The sequence below is a fragment of the Heliconius melpomene genome, unplaced genomic scaffold (assembly GCF_056956725.1).
Source record: "Heliconius melpomene rosina isolate 202511_hmr_F unplaced genomic scaffold, ASM5695672v1 ptg000057l, whole genome shotgun sequence".
NCBI classification, from domain to species: domain Eukaryota; kingdom Metazoa; phylum Arthropoda; class Insecta; order Lepidoptera; family Nymphalidae; genus Heliconius; species Heliconius melpomene.
This window is the reverse complement of record NW_028181880.1, coordinates 98,226-124,981: the sequence shown is the minus strand read 5'-3', so window position 1 is coordinate 124,981 and position 26,756 is coordinate 98,226. Positions and strand designations below refer to the sequence as shown.

At 44.8% G+C, this 26,756-nt stretch overlaps 1 protein-coding gene across 1 annotated transcript; it reads left to right on the top strand.

Annotated features, from left to right (window-relative positions):
* Positions 1-166: 166 nt before the first annotated feature.
* Positions 167-26,729, top strand: LOC146526368 (uncharacterized). Its single transcript, XM_085207206.1, has 7 exons — positions 167-806; positions 1,038-2,213; positions 2,340-2,771; positions 7,463-7,729; positions 11,796-12,117; positions 25,608-25,780; positions 26,575-26,729. Exons 1-7 carry the CDS (start codon positions 167-169, stop codon positions 26,727-26,729), a joined length of 3,165 nt encoding a protein of 1,054 aa, XP_085063332.1.
* Positions 26,730-26,756: the final 27 nt, after the last annotated feature.

Genomic DNA, 26,756 nt, shown 5'->3' with positions numbered 1-26,756 from the left:
AAATGACCTAAACCCTCTAAGCAAAAAAATCAAACGAAAAAGAAACACAAATTCAGATATATATATCGCAACTCTAAATGCGAGATCTCTACGAACAGATGAAAAACTCATAGAACTAGAACTGGCGTTAGATAATATCAAATGGGTTATAATTGGAATAAGCGAAATGAGACGCCTTGGTGAAGGGATTCAAAATCATAATGGTAAATTTCTTCTACATTACATGGGCGAAACACCTGGGCTGTATGGAGTTGGCTTTCTTGTTAAGAACAACTTGGCTAGCAGAATAGAAGAAATAAGAGGAATTAATGAAAGAATAGCACTCCTCAATATTAAACTACTTTTAAATCATGGAAAAGAAGAAACATGGACTATCATCCAAGCGTATGCCCCAACTGAAACAAATAAAAAAGAAGATACCATAAAAACTGAACATTTTTACAAAGACTTACAATCAACAGTACAAATTTCTAGCAAAAATCTTATTGTAATGGGAGATTTTAATGCCCAAATAGGGACCTGCAACATAGGAGAAGAATATACAATAGGCAAACATGGATATGGTCAAAGAAGCGACAACGGACAACGGTTAGTAACCTTTGCAATGGAAAACAAACTGAGCATTTTAAACAGCTTTTACAAGAAGAAAAAATCTAAAAAATGGACATGGATATCTCCTAGCGGCATGCATATGAATGAAATTGACTTTATATTAACCAATAACAAAAGAGCATTTAAAGATGTGAATACTGTAAACCAGCTTAATTTCAATACAGACCATAGAATGATAAGAACAATACTATCAGGCATTAGAATACAAAAAAGAAGACACATTAATAACAATAATACATACAAAACCACATCAACACTCACTGAAAATAATAAACCATTCCTTGACAACCTGAAAAATGCAATGAACACTATCGAAAAAACCAATTATAAATCAATCCAAGAAAGATACAATGATATTTTGAGTATACTAAAAGGGGGAATCAATAAAACAAACAAACAAAAAAATGAAAGCATTTTATCTGCAGAAACAAAGCAATTGATTAGTGAGAGAAAAGAACTTATACGGAAGGGAAAAAGTAAACAGACAATAGAGAAAATATCGGAACTAAGCAAAAAGATAAACGAGCACATAAGAAAAGACAGGAAAATAAAAAGGCAGAGAACTATAAAAGCTTTTATTAAAAAAACTGGTGGAATCAAGAGAGCCCTAAAAGAATTGAATCAAAAGAAAACAATAATACCAAATATAAAAACAAAAAATGGACACGCCTTAAGTAATAGGCAAGAGATACTCAAAACAGCCACAGACTACTATAGGACACTTTACCAAAGACAAAAAACATCACAGATAGACGATCAAAACTACATAACAACTAAACATTCAGAATTAGTACCCATAATATTACAAGATGAAGTGATGAAGGCTGTAAAAACACAGAAATTAGACAAAGCCCCAGGTTCAGACCAAATATCTAATGAGATAATAAAACACGCAATGCCAGTGCTCGCTCCCATCATAACGAATTTATTCAACGATATATTAGCAACCGAAACCATTCCTAATGATTGGACAAAATCCACTATCACCTTGTTACACAAGAAAGGGGACAAGGGAAACATAGGCAACTACAGACCAATAAGTTTGATGTCGAACATCTATAAGATCTTTTCAAAAATCATATTATCACGGATTACTGTAGCACTCGACGAAAACCAACCGAAAGAGCAGGCGGGTTTTCGCAGCAAATTCTCGACGATAGACCATATTCACGTAGTTAGGCAGGTCCTTCAAAAGTACAAAGAATACAATAAGGCTTACTACTTAGGGTTCGTTGATTTCAACAAGGCTTTCGACTCCGTAGATCATAGTAGCATCTGGAAGGCATTAGAAAGCCAGGGAGTACATGCTAAGTATATCCGGATACTAGAGAAAATCTATTTGAGAAGTAGCGCCAAAGTTAAACTGGAAAGAACAGGGGAAGAATTTCCCATCGAAAGAGGCGTCAGACAAGGAGACCCAATATCACCGAAATTATTCTCTGCAGTTCTAGAAATGGTGTTTAGAAATTTGCGATGGGATGACATTGGGCTCAACATTAATGGAGTAAAACTTAACCATCTACGCTTTGCAGACGATATTATACTGTTTTCGGAGACTCCAGATAGCTTAGAACACATGCTACAACAACTGTCAGATGAAAGTGCCAAAGTAGGCTTAGCAATTAACACATCAAAAACGAACGTTATGACAAACTCGGCTAAAATAGACATTAAAATAAATTATGGACAAATGGAAATAAAATATGTTAATGAATACATATATCTAGGTCAACTATTGTCTACAGAAGATACAATGCAAAAGGAAATAGATAGAAGAATAACAAGCAGTTGGAAACGGTTTTGGTCATTGAGTGAGGTGTTGAAGGACAAGGATATGCCTATTAAAGACAAAAGAAGAGTGTTTAACACATGTGTTCTGCCATGCTTATCATATGGATGTCAAACCTGGTCATTGAACGATAAACAAACTAAAAAAATCAAAATATGTCAAAATGGAATGGAGAGAAGCATTATGGGAGTGAAAAGAAAGGACAAGGTGAAATTACAGATTATAAAGAGCAAAACAAAATTTGAAAACATATACACAACATACAAACGCCTTAAATGGAGGTGGACAGGACACATGCTAAGAGAAAGGATAGAGAAGTGGACACATCTTATTACAGAATGGTACCCGCGTGATAGCAGAAGAAGTAAAGGTAGACCAGCTACACGTTGGGAAGACGATTTCAAAAAGATTGCTGGACCAGCATGGACACGAGTGGCGAAGAATAAAATAAAATGGAAAGCTTTAGAGGAGGCTTTTGTCGAAGGACAAGCTGAAAAAAAAAACCACTTTAGTTTTAGAATAAAGTAAATGTAATTTTCAGCAATAAAGGCTTATTATTATTATTATTATCCTTTTTTTAGAAATGGCAACCTGATCTAATTTAAATTACCAAAATAGAGCTTCTCCATTAATAGAACAAATTATTTGAAAAAAAAGATTTCAGAAATAATAAATAAAATTATTCCTCACCGTAAACCTTTTGATACTATAATAGTATGTTTTCCTTGGAATGTTCTTTCTCGACAAATATCTCGTCATCATTAAAATATAGTTAATAATACGATAATATATCCAATAAATAATAAGTTTATATTAAAATTATGAAATCATTTTACTAAACCAGTTACTAAGGTTATTACTCCAATAGCTCCTGTTAAGGGTCAAGGTCTATAGTCAACTAAGTGATAGGGATGATTATGATTAGACATTAATTTACTTCTCTAGAATAAAGAGTTCTTAAAATAGAAATTACATAAGATTGAATAATTGCTACGGCAGATTCAAGAATTAATAATAAAATTTGAACAATAATTAAAATAATTAATAAATAATTAAGTATTTTAATACCTGTATTACTTAATAAAGTTAAAAGTAAATGGCCTGCAATTATATTAGCTGTTAATCGAACTGCTAAAGTTCCAGGTCGAATAATATTACTAATAGTTTCAATTAGTACTATAAAAGGTATTAAAATAGTTGGTGTTCCCTGAGGAATTATATGAATAAATATATGTTGTGTATTATTTAATCATCCATAAATTATAAATCTTAATCATAATGTTAAAGATAATGAAAGGGATATATTAAGATGACTTGTTCTAGTAAAAATATATGGGAATAAACCTAAAAAAATATTAAATAAAATAAAAAAGAATAATGAAATAAAAATAAAAGTTGATCCATTAATTCTATTTGGTTCTAATAAAGTTTTAAATTCATTATGAAGTTTATTAGAAATAAAATTTCATAATAAATAATGACGATTAGGAAAAAATCAGAAAGATAAAGGAATAAATAATAATCCAATAAATGTTCTAATTCAATTAAATGGGAAATTAAATAAATTTGTTGAAGGATCAAAAATTGAAAAAAGATTATTTATCATTTTCAAAAAATTTTTTTAAAATTATTTTTATTAATTTTTTTAAAATTAAAATTATTTTTATAATTATAAATAAAATAATTTATAATTATAAAACTAATAAAAATAGAAATAAAAAATAATAATGAAATTATTCAATTGATAGGTATTATTTGAGGAATAAAAGAATATTACAAAAAGTAATAATTTAAATTTGACATATTTATGTTATTTATTAACTAATTCTTTATCATTAGAAGTAAATGCTAATTTACTATAAAATGGTTTAAGAGACCAGTACTTGCTTTCAGTCATCTAATGAATAATTATTAATTCAATTAATAAAGTTTCTTATAGGGATTCTTTCAATAACAATAGGTATAAAACTATGATTTGCCCCACAAATTTCAGAACATTGACCATAATAAATTCCAGGACGATTAATAAAAAATCTAGTTTGATTTAATCGTCCTGGATTAGCGTCAATTTTTACTCCTAATGATGGAATTGTTCAAGAGTGAATTACATCTGTAGCTGTAACTAAAATACGAATTTGATTATTTATAGGTAAAATAATTCGATTATCAACATCTAAAAGTCGAAAATTATTTAAATTTTCATTAGATTGAATTATATATGAATCAAATTCAATGTTATTAAAATCAGAATATTCATATCTTCAATATCATTGATGTCCAATTGATTTTAATGTAATTAAAGGATTATTAAGTTCATCTATAAATTAATTTTTAACAAAAACAAAAACCGACTTCTAACAACGAACGGTGTCAAGCTAATGCTAATACAACACCTTTACTACAATATCTAATTACTAAGCCTGTTCTACTGAGCACCGACTTCAAAATTATAAAATCTTTGTAAAATTATTTTTCACTTTTTAGTTCGTTGTTAGAAGTCGGTTTTTGTTTTTGTTAAAAAATAATTTATTTTACGATTTTAAGTGATGGGTAGATCTTAAAATGATGCTTCTTGAACGAGTGGTGATGGTGGTGGTAGTGGTTGTCAACGAGTGGTTGTGGTTGTCCCATGTAAAACTTCATTTAATTAGGGTTTATTTTTGCGCAAAGTAACATTTTGGTATATTGACAAGAACATACATAAAAAGTATTCGGGCGAATTGGGAATCTCCCTTTTTTGAAGTTGGTTGAAAATGAGAACATTCTCTTTTTTGAGGTTGATTGAAAAGAAATGTAACGATCAGGAATCTCACTTCTGACATCGAGTTAAAAAGTTTTTGCTTGTAACTATTACAGTATAATCAATTTTTTACCAAAAAAAACAAACTTTCTCAAATTTCACCGGATTCCATAATCGGAATCTAGCCAAACTTTCACCAAATTATTCTTGAAGTGTATCCTTTCAAATAAAATAAGAATCATCAAAATCAGTTTGCGCGACATTAAGTTATGCGTCTATTTGTCGCGCACATACCTAATGCAAATTTAAGACTTATGTGATTTTCTCATGGATACCATTGTCAGACATGGACCAAAAAAAAATGGGACCATTCGGGAAGCTTCACCTTTCAAATAAAAAAAAAATATCAAAATCGGTTCACCCAGTCAAAAGTTATGAGGTAACAAACATAAAAAAAAAATAATAAAAAAAAAAATTAAAAAATAAAAAATACAGTCGAATTGATAACCTCCTTTTCTTACAGAAGTCGGTTAAAAATATATAACAATCGTAATGATGGAAGTGCAATAAAAATTAAAGTAATAGCTGGTAAAATAGTTCAAATTAATTCAATTATTTGACCCTCTAATAAAAATCGATTAATATAATTATTGAAAAATAAATTTATTATTAAATATGCTACTAAAATTGTAATTATAATTAAAATAATTAATGTATGGTCATGAAAAAAAATAATTTGTTCTATTAATGGAGAAGCTCTATTTTGGTAATTTAAATTAGATCAGGTTGCCATTTCTAAAAAAAGGATATATATAAATGGGGTTTAAATCCATTACATATAATCTGCCATATTAGAAATTTCTTAAAATAGGAAATTCATTATAAGAATGTTCAGAAGGAGGTAAATTTTGATATCATTCAATAGAGGATGGTATATTTAATGAAAATAGGATTATTCGTTGATTAATTATTGATTCTCAAATAATAATAATAATTAAAATTATGGAAAATAATGAAATATATGAACCAAATGAAGAAATAATAGGCCTAGTGTCCGGGGAACCGGCAAGCCAGGCACGCACTGAGGAGGTGCGGGTAGCCGCAATGGAGTTGTGGGAAACTCGGCTGGCAACACCAACTGCCGGCCTGAGGACGATCGAGGCTGTTCGTCCAGTGTTCCGCCAGTGGTTAGCGCGGCGTCACGGCGTCCTAACCTTCCGCATGACACAGGTGCTCACGGGGCATGGCTGCTTCGGGGGTTACTTGTGTCGGATCGCCGGGAGGGAGCCCGACGCTCGCTGCCACCACTGCGACGACTGCCTCGATGAGACGGCCCAGCACACGTTGGAGGTGTGCTCAGCCTGGGCGTCTCAACGTCGCGCTTTGCGCGACGTCATAGGGGACGACCTTTCCCTGCCGGCCGTGGTCAAGGCTATGGCCGGCAGCGAGACGTCGTGGGATGCGGTCTCATCCTTCTGCGAGGCAGTGGTGCTCGAGAAGGAGTCGGCGGAACGGGCGAGGGAGGCTTTTGCCGAAGTCGCCATCCGCAGTAAGAGACCGGGTCGCCGGAGGGCGGCACACGATCGCCGCCTTCCGCCCTAATGTGCTAGAGGGCGGTCAGCTTGGGGAAGCTGACCGCCTACCAACCTGGCCCGAGTAGGCGCGCACAGGTTGCTCCCGCGCGCTACTCCGAGCAGGCCGTCGAGGGTGCCCACACACCCTTGACTCCGCGACGTGCCTTGCAGGCTCCCGCCGCCGCGTTTCGCGGAAGACTCACGTCCCCGTGTCTCGCGGCCAGTGGCGGTCGAGGAGGAGCACCGTGAGGTTTTAGTGGGTATTGGGATTGGCCTTCAGCCGGTCCACGAGTCCCACATAACCCGCTCGAGTCCCCACTCGGGCCGGTATCCGTCAAAAGGCCTTGGTGAAAGTTCCTTTAAGGTTTCCCGATCTGCTGGCAACCTTCCTTATCACCGCTAGGCTGTCCACCACCTGATTTTGTAGGTCAGACGCAAGTATGGCTTCGTCCTGCTCTTTCTCGGATGGTAGAGACATGTCCGAGAGCCTGGAGCTAGCCCTGGCCAGTACGGCCGCAGCGCTGTCAGACACCTCCTGTTCTGACCTCAGCGGCAACTCCTTCCTTTCTGCCTCACCGAGACCTTTCCGTCTCCTCATGGCAACCACTTTTGGCGCCGGTCTATCTGGCTCTCCTTCACCAGAAGACCCCGACTGATCGATCGGCTTCCGAGGCCTCTTCCGCCTGTCCTTCAGGTATTGTGCCCGTGTCCTTGACTTCTCTGACACCATCGACACAAAACTTTCAGTATCTGAGTCCTTTGACTCCAACACTCCCCACAACCGTCCATATGATGATCCGGACCCTCGTCTCGACCTGACACTACCGACAGTCGACATTCCGTCATCAACGTCCAATCTGGTCAGAACCACTCTCGGCTCCTTCCACACTCCTACGTTCTGGCCATCACCAACTGACCCCTCCGCAGCGACACTCGAAACAGACACTCTTCGAGACGCCGCAACAACACCAACAACTTCCTCCGCCTTAAGCACATCTACTCCTCCCTTCTCAGGCAACATCACATCGCCGCCCTTCTCGGGCTCAACACACTCCACCTCATCGTTTTGGTTTTTTGTTTTTAGAAATTGTGTTGAACATGTTGTTCCCACGAGTGTGGGGGAAAAACGCTTGTTCCGCCGACTCCTTCTCGAGCACCACTGCCTTGCAGAAGGATGAGACCGCATCCCACCACGTCTCGCTGCCGGCCATAGCCTTGACCACGGCTTGTCACGCCACTTACCGCCAGCACCTTCCCGCGCATTCCCGCGGGTTGTATACCACCTTGAAGGCCCCTCGGAGCCCGAACGATCGACACCAGTTTCAACTGAATCCGAGCGGGGAAAACTGAAAAAATCGGTTTTCGCCACTTACCGCCCGCACCTTCCCGCGCATTCCCACGGGTTGTATACCACCTTGAAGGCCCCTCGGAGCCCGAACGATCGACACCAGTTTCAACTGAATCCGAGCGGGGAAAACTGAAAAAATCGGTTTTCGCCACTTACCGCCCGCACCTTCCCGCACATTCCCGCGGGTTTTATACCACCTTGAAGGCCCCTCGGAGCCCGAACGATCGACACCAGTTTCAACTGAATCCGAGCGGGGAAAAGTGAAAAAATCGGTTTTCGCCACTTACCGCCCGCACCTTCAACTTCCAACTTCGGGTTGTATACCACCTTGAAGGCCCCTCGGAGCCCGAACGATCGACACCAGTTTCAACTGAATCCGAGCGGGGAAAACTGAAAAAATCGGTTTTCGCCACTAACCGCCGGCACCTTCCCGCGCATTCCCGCGGGTTGTATACCACCTTGAAGGCCTCTCGGAGCCCGAACGATCAACACCAGTTTCAACTGAATCCGAGCGGGGAAAACTGAAAAAATAGGTTTTCGTCACTTACCGCCGGCACCTTCCCGCACATTCCCGCGGGTTGTATACCACCTTGAAGGCCCCTCGGAGCCCGAACGATCGACACCAGTTTCAACTGAATCCGAGCGGAGAAAAGTGAAAAAATCGGTTTTCGCCACTTACCGCCCGCACCTTCACCTTCCAACTTCGGGTTGTATACCACCTTGAAGGCCCCTCGGAGCCCGAACGATCGACACCAGTTTCAACTGAATCCGAGCGGGGAAAACTGAAAAAATCGGTTTTCGCCACTAACCGCCGGCACCTTCCCGCGGGTTGTATACCACCTTGAAGGCCCCTCGAAGCCCGAACGATCGACACCAGTTTCAACTGAATCCGAGCGGGGAAAACTGAAAAAATCGGTTTTTGCCACTTACCGCCCGCACCTTCCCGCGCATTCCCGCGGGTTGTATACCACCTTGAAGGCCCCTCGAAGCCCGAACGATCGACACCAGTTTCAACTGAATCCGAGCGGGGAAAACTGAAAAAATCGATTTTCGCCACTAACCGCCGGCACCTTCCCGCGCATTCCCGCGGGTTGTATACCACCTTGAAGGCCCCTCGGAGACCGAACGATCGACACCAGTTTCAACTGAATCCGAGCGGGGAAAACTGAAAAAATCGGTTTTCGCCACTTACCGCCGCGCATTCCCGCGGGTTGTTTACCACCTTGAAGGCCCCTCTTTCAGTTTTCCCCGCTCGGATTCAGTTGAAACTGGTGTCGATCGTTCGGGCTCCGAGGGGCCTTCAAGGAGGTATACAACCCGTGGGAATGCGCGGGAAGGTGCCGGCGGTAAGTGGCGAAAACCGATTTTTTCCAACCCGCGGGAATGCGCGGGAAGGTGCGGGCGGTAAGTGACGAAAACCGATTTATTCCAACCCGCGGGAATGCGCGGGAAGGTGCCAGCGGTAAGTGGCGAAAACCGATTTTTTCCAACCCGCGGGAATGCGCGGGAAGGTGCGGGCGGTAAGTGGCGAAAACCGATTTTTTCAGTTTTCCCCGCTCGGATTCAGTTGAAACTGGTGTCGATCGTTCGGGCTTCGAGGGGCCTTCAAGGTGGTATACAACCCGCGGGAATGCGCGGGAAGGTGCCGGCGGTAAGTGGCGAAAACCGATTTTTTCAGTTTTCCCCGCTCGGATTCAGTTGATACTGGTGTCGATCGTTCGTGCTCCGAGGGGCTTTCAAGGTGGTATAAAACCCGCGGGAATGCGCGGGAAGGTGCCGGCAGTAAGTGGCGAAAACCGATTTTTTCAGTTTTCCCCGCTCGGATTCAGTTGAAACTGGTGTCGATGGCGGTAAGTGGCGAAAACCGATTTTTTTCAGTTTTCCCCGCTCGGATTCAGTTGAAACTGGTGTCGATCGTTCGGGCTCCGAGGGGCCTTCAAGGTGGTATACAACCCGCGGGAATGCGCGGGAAGGTGCGGGCGGTAAGTGGAAAAAACCGATTTTTTCAGTTTTCCCCGCTCGGATTCAGTTGATACTGGTGTCGATCGTTCGGGCTTCGAGAGGCCTTCAAGGTGGTATACAACCCGCGGGAATGCGCGGGAAGGTGCCGGCGGTTAGTGGCGAAAACCGATTTTTTCAGTTTTCCCCGCTCGGATTCAGTTGAAACTGGTGTCGATCGTTCGGGCTCCGAGGGGCTTTCAAGGTGGTATAAAACCCGCGGGAATGCGCGGGAAGGTGCCGGCAGTAAGTGGCGAAAACCGATTTTTTCAGTTTTCCCCGCTCGGATTCAGTTGAAACTGGTGTCGATGGCGGTAAGTGGCGAAATCATTCAATAGAGGATGGTATATTTAATGAAAATAGGATTATTCGTTGATTAATTATTGATTCTCAAATAATAATAATAATTAAAATTATGGAAAATAATGAAATATATGAACCAAATGAAGAAATAATAGGCCTAGTGTCCGGGGAACCGGCAAGCCAGGCACGCACTGAGGAGGTGCGGGTAGCCGCAATGGAGTTGTGGGAAACTCGGCTGGCAACACCAACTGCCGGCCTGAGGACGATCGAGGCTGTTCGTCCAGTGTTCCGCCAGTGGTTAGCGCGGCGTCACGGCGTCCTAACCTTCCGCATGACACAGGTGCTCACGGGGCATGGCTGCTTCGGGGGTTACTTGTGTCGGATCGCCGGGAGGGAGCCCGACGCTCGCTGCCACCACTGCGACGACTGCCTCGATGAGACGGCCCAGCACACGTTGGAGGTGTGCTCAGCCTGGGCGTCTCAACGTCGCGCTTTGCGCGACGTCATAGGGGACGACCTTTCCCTGCCGGCCGTGGTCAAGGCTATGGCCGGCAGCGAGACGTCGTGGGATGCGGTCTCATCCTTCTGCGAGGCAGTGGTGCTCGAGAAGGAGTCGGCGGAACGGGCGAGGGAGGCTTTTGCCGAAGTCGCCATCCGCAGTAAGAGACCGGGTCGCCGGAGGGCGGCACACGATCGCCGCCTTCCGCCCTAATGTGCTAGAGGGCGGTCAGCTTGGGGAAGCTGACCGCCTACCAACCTGGCCCGAGTAGGCGCGCACAGGTTGCTCCCGCGCGCTACTCCGAGCAGGCCGTCGAGGGTGCCCACACACCCTTGACTCCGCGACGTGCCTTGCAGGCTCCCGCCGCCGCGTTTCGCGGAAGACTCACGTCCCCGTGTCTCGCGGCCAGTGGCGGTCGAGGAGGAGCACCGTGAGGTTTTAGTGGGTATTGGGATTGGCCTTCAGCCGGTCCACGAGTCCCACATAACCCGCTCGAGTCCCCACTCGGGCCGGTATCCGTCAAAAGGCCTTGGTGAAAGTTCCTTTAAGGTTTCCCGATCTGCTGGCAACCTTCCTTATCACCGCTAGGCTGTCCACCACCTGATTTTGTAGGTCAGACGCAAGTATGGCTTCGTCCTGCTCTTTCTCGGATGGTAGAGACATGTCCGAGAGCCTGGAGCTAGCCCTGGCCAGTACGGCCGCAGCGCTGTCAGACACCTCCTGTTCTGACCTCAGCGGCAACTCCTTCCTTTCTGCCTCACCGAGACCTTTCCGTCTCCTCATGGCAACCACTTTTGGCGCCGGTCTATCTGGCTCTCCTTCACCAGAAGACCCCGACTGATCGATCGGCTTCCGAGGCCTCTTCCGCCTGTCCTTCAGGTATTGTGCCCGTGTCCTTGACTTCTCTGACACCATCGACACAAAACTTTCAGTATCTGAGTCCTTTGACTCCAACACTCCCCACAACCGTCCATATGATGATCCGGACCCTCGTCTCGACCTGACACTACCGACAGTCGACATTCCGTCATCAACGTCCAATCTGGTCAGAACCACTCTCGGCTCCTTCCACACTCCTACGTTCTGGCCATCACCAACTGACCCCTCCGCAGCGACACTCGAAACAGACACTCTTCGAGACGCCGCAACAACACCAACAACTTCCTCCGCCTTAAGCACATCTACTCCTCCCTTCTCAGGCAACATCACATCGCCGCCCTTCTCGGGCTCAACACACTCCACCTCATCGTTTTGGTTTTTTGTTTTTAGAAATTGTGTTGAACATGTTGTTCCCACGAGTGTGGGGGAAAAACGCTTGTTCCGCCGACTCCTTCTCGAGCACCACTGCCTTGCAGAAGGATGAGACCGCATCCCACCACGTCTCGCTGCCGGCCATAGCCTTGACCACGGCTTGTCACGCCACTTACCGCCAGCACCTTCCCGCGCATTCCCGCGGGTTGTATACCACCTTGAAGGCCCCTCGGAGCCCGAACGATCGACACCAGTTTCAACTGAATCCGAGCGGGGAAAACTGAAAAAATCGGTTTTCGCCACTTACCGCCCGCACCTTCCCGCGCATTCCCACGGGTTGTATACCACCTTGAAGGCCCCTCGGAGCCCGAACGATCGACACCAGTTTCAACTGAATCCGAGCGGGGAAAACTGAAAAAATCGGTTTTCGCCACTTACCGCCCGCACCTTCCCGCACATTCCCGCGGGTTTTATACCACCTTGAAGGCCCCTCGGAGCCCGAACGATCGACACCAGTTTCAACTGAATCCGAGCGGGGAAAAGTGAAAAAATCGGTTTTCGCCACTTACCGCCCGCACCTTCAACTTCCAACTTCGGGTTGTATACCACCTTGAAGGCCCCTCGGAGCCCGAACGATCGACACCAGTTTCAACTGAATCCGAGCGGGGAAAACTGAAAAAATCGGTTTTCGCCACTAACCGCCGGCACCTTCCCGCGCATTCCCGCGGGTTGTATACCACCTTGAAGGCCTCTCGGAGCCCGAACGATCAACACCAGTTTCAACTGAATCCGAGCGGGGAAAACTGAAAAAATAGGTTTTCGTCACTTACCGCCGGCACCTTCCCGCACATTCCCGCGGGTTGTATACCACCTTGAAGGCCCCTCGGAGCCCGAACGATCGACACCAGTTTCAACTGAATCCGAGCGGAGAAAAGTGAAAAAATCGGTTTTCGCCACTTACCGCCCGCACCTTCACCTTCCAACTTCGGGTTGTATACCACCTTGAAGGCCCCTCGGAGCCCGAACGATCGACACCAGTTTCAACTGAATCCGAGCGGGGAAAACTGAAAAAATCGGTTTTCGCCACTAACCGCCGGCACCTTCCCGCGCATTCCCGCGGGTTGTATACCACCTTGAAGGCCTCTCGGAGCCCGAACGATCAACACCAGTTTCAACTGAATCCGAGCGGGGAAAACTGAAAAAATAGGTTTTCGTCACTTACCGCCGGCACCTTCCCGCACATTCCCGCGGGTTGTATACCACCTTGAAGGCCCCTCGGAGCCCGAACGATCGACACCAGTTTCAACTGAATCCGAGCGGAGAAAAGTGAAAAAATCGGTTTTCGCCACTTACCGCCCGCACCTTCACCTTCCAACTTCGGGTTGTATACCACCTTGAAGGCCCCTCGGAGCCCGAACGATCGACACCAGTTTCAACTGAATCCGAGCGGGGAAAACTGAAAAAATCGGTTTTCGCCACTAACCGCCGGCACCTTCCCGCGGGTTGTATACCACCTTGAAGGCCCCTCGAAGCCCGAACGATCGACACCAGTTTCAACTGAATCCGAGCGGGGAAAACTGAAAAAATCGGTTTTTGCCACTTACCGCCCGCACCTTCCCGCGCATTCCCGCGGGTTGTATACCACCTTGAAGGCCCCTCGAAGCCCGAACGATCGACACCAGTTTCAACTGAATCCGAGCGGGGAAAACTGAAAAAATCGATTTTCGCCACTAACCGCCGGCACCTTCCCGCGCATTCCCGCGGGTTGTATACCACCTTGAAGGCCCCTCGGAGACCGAACGATCGACACCAGTTTCAACTGAATCCGAGCGGGGAAAACTGAAAAAATCGGTTTTCGCCACTTACCGCCGCGCATTCCCGCGGGTTGTTTACCACCTTGAAGGCCCCTCTTTCAGTTTTCCCCGCTCGGATTCAGTTGAAACTGGTGTCGATCGTTCGGGCTCCGAGGGGCCTTCAAGGAGGTATACAACCCGTGGGAATGCGCGGGAAGGTGCCGGCGGTAAGTGGCGAAAACCGATTTTTTCCAACCCGCGGGAATGCGCGGGAAGGTGCGGGCGGTAAGTGACGAAAACCGATTTATTCCAACCCGCGGGAATGCGCGGGAAGGTGCCAGCGGTAAGTGGCGAAAACCGATTTTTTCCAACCCGCGGGAATGCGCGGGAAGGTGCGGGCGGTAAGTGGCGAAAACCGATTTTTTCAGTTTTCCCCGCTCGGATTCAGTTGAAACTGGTGTCGATCGTTCGGGCTTCGAGGGGCCTTCAAGGTGGTATACAACCCGCGGGAATGCGCGGGAAGGTGCCGGCGGTAAGTGGCGAAAACCGATTTTTTCAGTTTTCCCCGCTCGGATTCAGTTGAAACTGGTGTCGATGGCGGTAAGTGGCGAAAACCGATTTTTCAGTTTTCCCCGCTCGGATTCAGTTGAAACTGGTGTCGATCGTTCGGACTCCGAGGGGCCTTCAAGGTGGTATACAACCCGCGGGAATGCGCGGGAAGGTGCGGGCGGTAAGTGGCGAAAACCGATTTTTTCACTTTTCCCCGCTCGGATTCAGTTGAAACTGGTGTCGATCGTTCGGGCTCCGAGGGGCCTTCAAGGTGGTATACAACCCGCGGGAATGCGCGGGAAGGTGCGGGCGGTAAGTGGAAAAAACCGATTTTTTCAGTTTTCCCCGCTCGGATTCAGTTGAAACTGGTGTCGATCGTTCGGGCTCCGAGGGGCCTTCAAGGTGGTATACAACCCGCGGGAATGCACGGGAAGGTGCGGGCGGTAAGTGGCGAAAACCGATTTTTTCAGTTTTCCCCGCTCGGATTCAGTTGATACTGGTGTCGATCGTTCGTGCTCCGAGGGGCTTTCAAGGTGGTATAAAACCCGCGGGAATGCGCGGGAAGGTGCCGGCAGTAAGTGGCGAAAACCGATTTTTTCAGTTTTCCCCGCTCGGATTCAGTTGAAACTGGTGTCGATGGCGGTAAGTGGCGAAAACCGATTTTTTTCAGTTTTCCCCGCTCGGATTCAGTTGAAACTGGTGTCGATCGTTCGGGCTCCGAGGGGCCTTCAAGGTGGTATACAACCCGCGGGAATGCGCGGGAAGGTGCGGGCGGTAAGTGGCGAAAACCGATTTTTTCAGTTTTCCCCGCTCGGATTCAGTTGATACTGGTGTCGATCGTTCGTGCTCCGAGGGGCTTTCAAGGTGGTATAAAACCCGCGGGAATGCGCGGGAAGGTGCCGGCAGTAAGTGGCGAAAACCGATTTTTTCAGTTTTCCCCGCTCGGATTCAGTTGAAACTGGTGTCGATGGCGGTAAGTGGCGAAAACCGATTTTTTTCAGTTTTCCCCGCTCGGATTCAGTTGAAACTGGTGTCGATCGTTCGGGCTCCGAGGGGCCTTCAAGGTGGTATACAACCCGCGGGAATGCGCGGGAAGGTGCGGGCGGTAAGTGGAAAAAACCGATTTTTTCAGTTTTCCCCGCTCGGATTCAGTTGATACTGGTGTCGATCGTTCGGGCTTCGAGAGGCCTTCAAGGTGGTATACAACCCACGGGAATGCGCGGGAAGGTGCCGGCGGTTAGTGGCGAAAACCGATTTTTTCAGTTTTCCCCGCTCGGATTCAGTTGAAACTGGTGTCGATCGTTCGGGCTCCGAGGGGCTTTCAAGGTGGTATAAAACCCGCGGGAATGCGCGGGAAGGTGCCGGCAGTAAGTGGCGAAAACCGATTTTTTCAGTTTTCCCCGCTCGGATTCAGTTGAAACTGGTGTCGATGGCGGTAAGTGGCGAAAACCGATTTTTTCAGTTTTCCCCGCTCGGATTCAGTTGAAACTGGTGTCGATCGTTCGGGCTCCGAGGGGCCTTCAAGGTGGTATACAACCCGCGGGAATGCGCGGGAAGGTGCGGGCGGTAAGTGGAAAAAACCGATTTTTTCAGTTTTCCCCGCTCGGATTCAGTTGATACTGGTGTCGATCGTTCGGGCTTCGAGGGGCCTTCAAGGTGGTATACAACCCGCGGGAATGCGCGGGAAGGTGCCGGCGGTTAGTGGCGAAAACCGATTTTTTCAGTTTTCCCCGCTCGGATTCAGTTGAAACTGGTGTCGATCGTTCGGGCTCCGAGGGGCCTTCAAGGTGGTATACAACCCGCGGGAATGTGCGGGAAGGTGCGGGCGGTAAGTGGCGAAAACCGATTTTTTCACTTTTCCCCGCTCGGATTCAGTTGAAACTGGTGTCGATCGTTCGGGCTCCGAGGGGCCTTCAAGGTGGTATACAACCCGCGGGAATGCGCGGGAAGGTGCGGGCGGTAAGTGGAAAAAACCGATTTTTTCAGTTTTCCCCGCTCGGATTCAGTTGAAACTGGTGTCGATGGCGGTAAGTGGCGAAAACCGATTTTTTCAGTTTTCCCCGCTCGGATTCAGTTGAAACTGGTGTCGATCGTTCGGACTCCGAGGGGCCTTCAAGGTGGTATACAACCCGCGGGAATGCGCGGGAAGGTGCGGGCGGTAAGTGGCGAAAACCGATTTTTTCACTTTTCCCCGCTCGGATTCAGTTGAAACTGGTGTCGATCGTTCGGGCTCCGAGGGGCCTTCAAGGTGGTATACAACCCGCGGGAATGCGCGGGAAGGTGCCGGCGGTAAGTGGCGAAAACCGATTTTTTCCAACCCGCGGGAATGTGCGGGAAGGTGCGGGCGGTAAGTGGCGAAAACCGATTTTTTCAGTTTTCCCCGCTCGGATTCAGTTGAAACTGACGTCGATCGTTCGGGCTCCGAGGGGCCTTCAAGGTGGTATACAACCCGCGGGAATGCGCGGGAAGGTGCCGGCGGTAAGTGGCGAAAACCGATTTTTTCCAACCCGCAGGAATGTGCGGGAAGGTGCGGGCGGTAAGTGGCGAAAACCGATTTTTTCAGTTTTCCCCGCTCGGAATAGACATCGGCCAGGTCTAATATCCCAGCTGGGCCTGAGGAGGTGCAACACATGGAAGACCAATAATGGCTCTCCGCGTGTTGCATGCGAACATTAACCACTGTGCTAGGGCCCAGGACTTATTGGTCCAAAGCCTGGCGCAGTGGTCTATCCAGGTGGCGGTTGTTTCGGAGCCCTGCAGCGTTCCCGACAGAGACAACTGGGTAGCCGACAACACCGGGGTGGTGACTATTATCACCCAGGTCGCCGCGGGCTCCCCGCCTTTCTCACGTGTAGAGAGAGGTGTGGGATGCGTCGCCGCACTTGTCGGCAACCTAGTTGTCGTAGGGGTCTACTTTTCCCCCAATCGAACTCTCGCGGAGTTTGAAGAGTTCCTTATACGATTGGGGGAAATGGTAGAGCGATTTCGTCCGGCGGAGATGTTGGTGGCCGGCGATCTCAACGCGAAGTCCAGCGTGTGGGGCTTCGCAACGACGGATGTGCGTGGTGTGACGCTGTCGGAGTGGGTTGTTGCCACCGGTTTGTCTGTGCTCAACCGAGCGACCAAGAACACGTGTGTGCGAAGGCTGGGCGGATCCGTCGTGGACGTTTCGGTCGCGAGCCCGGCCCTAGCATGTCGTGTTCGGGGCTGGCGAGTGCTGGATGATGTGGAGACTCTCTCGGATCACCTCTACATCTTGTACGAGATCTCCATACATCCTGCGGTGCCACCAGCCCCCAGTCCAAACTCGCGAGAGTACGGACCGCGGTGGCAACTGGGTCGTCTCGATAGGGAGTTGTTGGAGGAGGCCGCGATAGTGGAATCCTGGCTGCCCCAGAGCTTGGCGTCTGCAGAAGACGCCGCATCCTGGGCGTAGGGGGCGCTGACGCGTATCTGTGACGCGTCAATGCCCCGTTCCGGGCGCCGCCCTCAACGGCGGCAAGTGTACTGGTGGTCGTGGGAGATCGCGCAACTGCGTAACACCTGCGTTGCGGCGAGACGCCAGTACAGCCACTATCGCAGACGGGTACAGAAGGTGCAGGAGGAGGAAGACCGACTGTACCGCGTCTATGTCGAGGCGAGAACGCAGCTGCAGGAGGAGATCGGTCGTGTGAAAGGCGAGTCGCACGACCGGTTGATCGCGGGGATAGACTTAGACCCGTACGGCACACCTTACCGAATGGTGCTCGGTAAGTTAGTAGCTCGGTAGCCAGGAGGCTACAACACCATTTGGAGGGGACAGGTCCGGACCTCTCGGACGACCAGTATGGCTTCCGTCGGGGGCGATCGACGGTGGATGCCATACTGGAGGTAAAGACCTATGCGCAGGATGCGGTGGCCCGAGGCAATGGAGTCTTGGCGGTGTCTTTAGACATCGCCAACGCCTTCAACTCCCTGCCATGGCCCTGCATAAAGGAGGCACTGTTATACTATCGTGTGCCTCCATACCTGCGCCGCGTCATCGGGGCTTACCTGTCCGGTAGGTCTGTGACCTTTCCAGCTCCTGGAGGAGGTTGGAAGGAGTTCGTTGTGTCGGCCGGTGTTCCACAAGGATCGGTGCTGGGTCCGATCCTCTGGAACATCGGATACGACTGGGTGCTGCGGGGCGGCACCCTGAGGGGGATAAAGGTCCTCTGTTACGCCGATGACACGCTGGTCTTGGCGCAGCAGTGGACCTATCGAGAGGCGGCGGTCCTCGCGACTGCTGGAGTTGTGGAGGTAGTCGGCCGCATAAAGCGGCTGGGCTTGGAAGTCTCCCTCAACAAGTCCGAGGCAATCTACTTCCATGCTCCTCGAAAGGGCCCACCGGCAGATGCCCACATCGTCGTCGGTGGCGTCAAAATTGACGTTGCCCGGAGCATGAAGTACCTCGGACTTGTTCTGGATGGTCGGTGGAGTTTTCGGGGCCGCTTTACATCTTTGGCCCCGAAACTGTTGAAGACAGCGACGGCACTGGCGCGCCTTTTGCCCAATGTGGATGGGCCGAGCGCCTCTAGCCGTCGGCTGTACACCGGAGTGGTCCGATCCGACCGGCACAACATCACTCTGCTGCGACGTGCGCAGAGGGCGATGGTTATCCGGGCGATACGGGGGTACCGGACCATCTCCGGTGAAGTGGCGTGCGTGCTGGCTGGAGTCATGCCGTGGGACCTGGATGCTCTTTCTCTGGCGTCGGTCTATTGCCGGCGTCGAGGCCTAGCGTCCGGGGAACCGGCAAGCCAAGCACGCACTGAGGAGGCGCGGGTAGCCGCGGTTGAAATGTGGGAAACTCGGCTGGCAAATCCATCTGCCGGCCTGAGGAAGATCGAGGCTGTTCGTCCAGTGTTCCGCCAGTGGTTAGCGCAGCGTCACGGCGTCCTAACCTTCCGCATGACACAGGTGCTCTCGGGGCATGGCTGCTTCGGGGGTTACTTGTGTCGGATCGCCGGGACGGAGCCCGACGCTCGCTGCCACCACTGCGACGACTGCCTCGATGAGACGGCCCAGCACACGTTGGAGGTGTGCTCAGCCTGGGCGTCTCAACGTCGCGCTTTGCGCGACGTCATAGGGGACGACCTTTCCCTGCCGGCCGTGGTCAAGGCTATGGCCGGCAGCGAGACGTCGTGGGATGCGGTCTCATCCTTCTGCGAGGCAGTGGTGCTCGAGAAGGAGTCGGCGGAACGGGCGAGGGAGGCTTTTGCCGAAGTCGCCATCCGCCGTAAGAGACCGGGTCGCCGGAGGGCGGCACACGATCGCCGCCTTCCGCCCTAATGTGCTAGAGGGCGGTCAGCTTGGGGAAGCTGACCGCCTACCAACCTGGCCCGATTAGGCGCGCACAGGTTGCTCCCGCGCGCTACTCCGAGCAGGCCGTCGAGGGTGCCCACACACCCTTGACTCCGCGACGTGCCTTGCAGGCTCCCGCCGCCGCGTTTCGCGGAAGACTCACGTCCCCGTGTCTCGCGGCCAGTGGCGGTCGAGGAGGAGCACCGTGAGGTTTTAGTGGGTATTGGGATAATACTATCCAATTAGCAGAAAATGTTAAATTCTGAGGCATGATTCTCGATAAAAGACTGAACGGAATTGCCCATGCTGAACATGTCAGTAAAAAATGTGAAAACGGCATCAACGCTTTAAGAGCTGTGTCTGGTGTGTGGTGGCGTGCACACCCTTATACTCTCAAACTACTGTACAATGCCATTATCCGTAGTCACATTGACTACGGATTATTTGTTTTAGACCCCTTTAACAAAGTTGCTACTGAAAAACTCAATAGGATCCAATACAAATGCCTACGAATTATTATAGGTGCAATGAAGTCTTCTCCCACCAACGCACTGCAGGTTGAGTGTGTTGATCCTCCTTATCCTATCCGTCGCCAATTCCTGTCTGATCGGTTTGTTGGTAAAATGTTACAGCTGTCATCCCACCCTCTATGGTCCAAGCTATCTGATTTAGCGGACCTCATTCCTCCGGGCAGGCCCCTACCCTACTTGCTCAATAGTTTCCTGAAATTTACCTCTCTTCCTCATCCCTTGTCCTCTTCTCCGTCTAATCCTTAATTCAAAAATTAAAAAAATAAAATTTATATTATAAGATAATAAAATTATTGGTGAAATTTTTTGTCATGTTATTAAAATAAATCTATTAAATCATGATAATCCTTCTATAATATTAGGAAATCAAAAATGAAAAGGAACAGAACCTATTTTTATTAATATTGCAGAATTTATAATAATTGATAATAAATCATTAATAAATATTTTTATAAGAAATAAATTTAATATATACTTTATTGCACTTAAAAATTACATACAAGTAAAACAAAATTGAAAAATTCGTTAACAATGGTGGGCTTATTTCTAAAAGAAATCTCTTCCAGCCAACCAAAGGAAGTGGATATGACTGTCCAACAGCGGGAAGAGATTACAGTGCAGTTTTAAAACAGAGAGAAAAATAAATAAGAAATTAAAAATTATAATAATAATAAAGAAGACACATAATGATTCCAATACATAAATAGCGTATACATATACGTCTAAAGATTGTAATTAAATATTAAATAAATTAATAATAGCAAATACATACATTCTAAATTTATGATAATAAAGAAGTATACATAAATAACATTCATATTTATACTTACATACATACACACATACTTACATACATATATATATATTCATATACATACATAAATACATATACAGGGTGGAAGAGGCTGCGCTTCTTTAATTGAAACTGCATATAGGGTAAAAAATTTCAAACCCGAAGCTAAAGAAATTAATCAAGATGCCTCAACAGTTTGGACGTAGGATTTTTTTTTCATTTCACGATTTTTCTCCATACCTGTATTTCGTGTGACGCACACATACACATACTACTACAAAAATACTACTAAGCGTTGCCAAACTTCTACTTTTCATTCGTCAAAACAAAACCGAACGAGAAAGAACGATATCTCGCGTTCTTTTTCACGCAATTACCTATTTATTATAAATCTAAATAACGTTCAAACCTCTTATTAAAATTGTTTAACAAAATCCTACTTTAAGTCAATTTATTATATCACCTTTATTATGAAATTATTTAGAAATACTGCATGGTTATTGAACCACCCACAAAGTTATATTCAAAATTTTTAACACACAAAATGATATTAAACTACGATAGATAGGTACTTACATTTAACATTAGTTTTACATCGTCGTTGTCGCATTCTCCGTTTACTATCACTAATATTTACATCATAAGTAATATTAAAAACTCAACATTTGTTTGAAATGTCTTAAAAAAATGTATGTTTTGATAGTACACTCAAATACTGACACAATAGTTTCACATTTGAGAAAAATACTCAGTAATCACATCATCACGATCACGAAACATTCATCACGATTTTAGAAATCCGATTAATGATAAAATTAATATTAAACAACATCCAAATAATTTAAAACACTTAATAATTATTCAACGTATAAAATCGAACAAAATAATGTAAATACAACAGAAGTTAGCCGTTCCGCGGCTAAGTTCTGTTCTCACACAGATAATTAAAAACATTGTAATAGTTGCCATTAACTAAAATACTTATCGAATATACTATTAAATTTTTTATTAAGATTTTCATTATTATTTATATTTGTATGATTATTTTGATAGAAAATCGTATAAAAATTAAATATTAAACGAGTTTTATAATGTTACACGAGGACCTGCTAAAACTCAATACGAAATAAATTAATATTTAGTAATTATTTGTAAATAGTATTGATAATTTTATTAATTATTTTAATATCAAATCATGCGTAAAAAGTATAATCTACATTTATTATGAATTATAGTGTTATATTGCACAATTAATCAATATTAAAAATGAATTTTGTTATCTGTACAAAGACACCCCGCTCACGCCGCACCGATTACCGGGGATTTCCATAGAATCGGTGCGGCGCGTACATTCTGCGCAATAGTAGTTGGGTCGAACTATAGCTGAATGCTATTTACTAAACCAAATAAATACAACGGGTTATGGGCCCAGACCACGTCGTAACAATAATAAAGAAGATTGCATCAATCGTAGAAAATTAGAAATACTGGCGAGATTAAAACAGCGTTACTTCACGCGACGCTTCGGCGTTGGTATTGAAATTTGGAGGTTAAGTTGCCGGGAAGGAATAAAAAAGAAAAACAAGCAAAATAAACAATCACAATGAAAAGGAAACAGCACAGTAATAAAACTGGAAGGAGTAAAAAATTGGAATGCTTGGAAGTTCCAAACCATAATACTACTACGGGGGGAAATTGTGTCATCATCATCCGCATTTATTGTAAAAAGAAATGCTACAATTAAAAGAAATATTAAATGTTTCAAGTGTAATAATATGGGTTATTATCGAGCTGAATGTAATGTGGACAGAAAATGTAATATTTATTGTTAAAAAAAGTGAAAAAAAATGCTATTATTGTAATAATTTTGTAAACATGTTAAAAATGAGTGTTAGTTTAAAACGGGAACATAAAAAATGTGTTTGTAGTGCAACAAAAGTAAAATTAAAAACCTAATAGAAATAATTCAATAAAAGTGTGTGTAAAGTGTATTCCTAAGTGTTGCGTTAATTTAACATCAGCTCGCCGCCGTTGCCTACATACCTACGCTAGTTGCTGCGACTCGATTTCTTGAATGAAGCGTGAGCGACGTTGCCGCTTTGACAGGTAAGTGTGTGAGTGATAATATAACACTTTACAAATGGCGTTTTTTTTTAAAACGATTATTTTATTATTTATTTTGTTTGAAAAAATAACTTTTTCATTTTTGGGAATTATTTTTTTTCTGAATTATATTAGGCTTTTATAGAATAGTTAAAACTGTGGTTTCATTTAAAGTGGTGCCGTCAATTCCACCCTGTATACAAACAAGTGGAGTGCGGTTGTTTTACACACGAGAAAAAAAAAATAAAAAAAAAACTGTCTGAATCCAGTGAATTAATTGTTCACAGTAGTGAGTAAATGTTTTTTCAATTGGGATTTAAAAGACATTAGTGAAGGACTTCTTTGGATAGGGATGGGGAGATCGTTCCAAAGTGATGCGGCGTACACTGTGAATGATTTCTGGAGGAATTTCGTATTGCTCCTAGGTATGTCGAGCGCCGGAACAACGCACAACCGCCTAGAACGTGAGGGACGAGGAAGAATGTTGAAGCGGGAACGTAGGTAAACAGGAAAATTGTGGTAATTAAGGATCTTGAAAAGTAAAGTAAGGATGTGCATATCACGGCGAAGGCGAATTGGGAGCCAATTAAGTTGAGCACGAAGTTGAGAAACGTGGTCATACTTACGTAGATCGTAAATGAAGCGTATGGCGAGATTTTGAAGTCGCTCTAATTTATTAAGTAGCTCCTCGGTCGCATCCAAATAGCAAACATCAGCATAGTCGAGAATTGGAAGAAGAAGACATTGCGCTAGCATAATTTTGGTTTTTCGAGGCAGGAAATATTGGAGACGTCTAAGAGAATGGAAGGAGAAATGCATGCGCCTGCTGATTGCATTAATATGCGGTGCCCAAGACATATTACAATCCATTATAAGACCCAAGTTCCTAACCTCACTACAATACGGTATTGGCACTCCAGAGTAGCGTATCGCTGGTACAGAATCCCAGTTGATTTTATGTCTAAGTCTATTACAAAAAATAAATAAATTCAATAGGATAGAAAATAAAAAAATAATTGATGCAATAGATTGAGTTAAAAAATATTTTAAGGAAGCTTCTGAATTTAATAGATTATTGGGGGAAGAGATTAAGGGGATAAATCTAAGTAAATTAATTTCTAAGCCAATTCAGCATCCTAATCATGAATTTGATGAAATAGAAATTATAGTTCTGAAAAATAAAATAAATAAGAAAAATATTTTATTGGAATTATTAATTAATAAAATAAAAAATAAGAATAAAATATTCTAAAGATGAATTTAAATTCATTATAAAAAAAATATATTTTAGTGTAAAATGCACAATAATTTTTAAAATTATTAGATATAGTTTAATTCTATAAAATATAATAAAGGTAAAAAATTACATTATTTATCCTATCAGAATAATCCTTTTATCAGGCACTTTATTTTAAAAAAAAAGGGATTTCCTTTATATTTGGGGTATGAATCCAAAAGCTTATTTTAGCTTTTTTTTATTTGTTAAGTAATACTTTTTGCGCCTTACGATAATTTCTTGCATAAGTCCTGCACTTTTAATGGTTGCCTGTAAGAGATCACTTGCAGTGATAAGGCCGCCATTGCACATGTTAATTTAAGTACCTATGTATCCTTCGTTTTCTTTTCTTTTCTATTTTTTTTTTTCTGTGTAAATTTTATATATATATATATTTTTTCAATGCAATAAAGTATTATTATTTTTTTTTTTTTTTAAATTAATTAATTATTATTTAATTAATATTATATTTATAATATAATTTTTTAAATAATTATTAATCGTTTATTATATATTTTAATTTTTAATACGAATATTATAAAAATAGGAGAAAGAAAAATCCGGAACCACATCAATACTACAAATTCCGACACGGCCATCCTGCTAGCACACGTCCTCGTGTGTTGGTTAGCCTAGAAGAAAAAGCTACAACAGTACCTCGTACCGCTCGGCCAACCTACATCAGAACCTTACCAACCAACTTCCAGAACCGTACACTAGAATTGTAATAGACGTACACTAGTAATTACACTAGTAATTGTATACCAGAACCTTATACCTGAACTGTATACCTGAACTGTGTACCTGAACTGTATACTTGAACCTTATACCTGAACCTTATACCTGAACAACTTGACCCTCGACACTAGATCAACTCGACACCAGATCAACTCGACACCAGATCAACTCGACACCAGATCAACTCGACACCAGATCAACTGGACACTACAATTTGACACCAATCTGGATCATAATTGTAACTAACCACTACACACAAATACCACAGCCATGTACCATCGACATCATAACCAAAACTTCACTTTACTTTACTTTACTTCACTTTACTTCAGCAACAAGTTACAACCAAATTAACAGAAACCTCCGAGTAAAGACCTCTAACGCCACAGCTCTCCAGCTGAACAGCAATCAAATTGCTCTCTCACATCTCAATACGCATATCAATCGAGTGGATCGCCCGTGTACGTCACCTCTGCGACAACACGCTACGGTCTCTGCAGACCACGACCTCAGTACGGTCGAAAACCTCTCAATACGCATATCCACCGCGTGGATAGCCCGTGTATGTCACACCTGCGACAACACGCTACGGTCTCTACAGACCACGACCTCCGCCAGAGTTAAACGCACACCGCGCACCCACGGACTACTTGAGTTGCCCCAAGAGATACCGATTTCTACCGGGCTACGACTACGAAATAACTACTGGTACGGTCGAACACATTACGGCCGATAGAACCATTTACTCGAGTCTCTTCAACTACTTAAGCTTGAACACCATCATATCATCAACAACATCATAAATTACACATTGATTTCGTCGGGTACATGACTTGCTGGCATTTTCCTCAACCTATCGTGAGCAAATTTGTACGTTACAAGACGTTTACAATTTACAGAACCAAAACTGACAACCTTAAATGAACCTTTAAATTTTGAATCGAATTTTTACACTTATTAACTTTACAATATTAACAATACGCCAACAGAAAACTTACTTACTTTCGTTTTTGTCATATCAAAACGGGACCTACCATATTCCGCACACTTCGTAATAATGTCTGATGCTACTTAACGAATTTCGTCAATGTCAACGACAGTCTATACCTCACTACTACACATAAATGATATAAATCAATGATACATACCAATGATACACATCAAAGATACACACCACAGATACACACCATTGACACACATTAACGACAAATCAATGACACACACCAATGATACACATCAATGACACATCAATGATACACACCACCGATACACATCAATGATAACGGTATCGTTATTTTATGAATTAAAATCTACCGGTTCATCGTACAATTTATCTCGAGTTGTACCCTCCTACAGATTCTTGCCACAACTTATTACCACCGCTAGTCTCAAACGTTGTCGACATGGACTTTAACACACTTCTGACGCGCTTTACCTGCCTGTTAGCACTGGGTAAGCCCGCCGCCGTAAGATGCCAACCTAAGTCTACTAGTGAAAACTACCACCAGTAAAACAATCTTCCCTGGTCAGCTATGATG

Bases quoted from the DNA above. Each gene is read 5' to 3' on its own strand.
- LOC146526368 (XM_085207206.1), top strand. From the start codon at position 167: ATGAGACGCCTTGGTGAAGGGATTCAAAATCATAATGGTAAATTTCTT. The intron at 2,214-2,339 runs GTGCCAAAGTAG...ACATATATCTAG, and splicing joins ACAACAACTGTCAGATGAAA to GTCAACTATTGTCTACAGAA. The intron at 25,781-26,574 runs GTATGTCACACC...ACCCTCCTACAG, and splicing joins CCACCGCGTGGATAGCCCGT to ATTCTTGCCACAACTTATTA.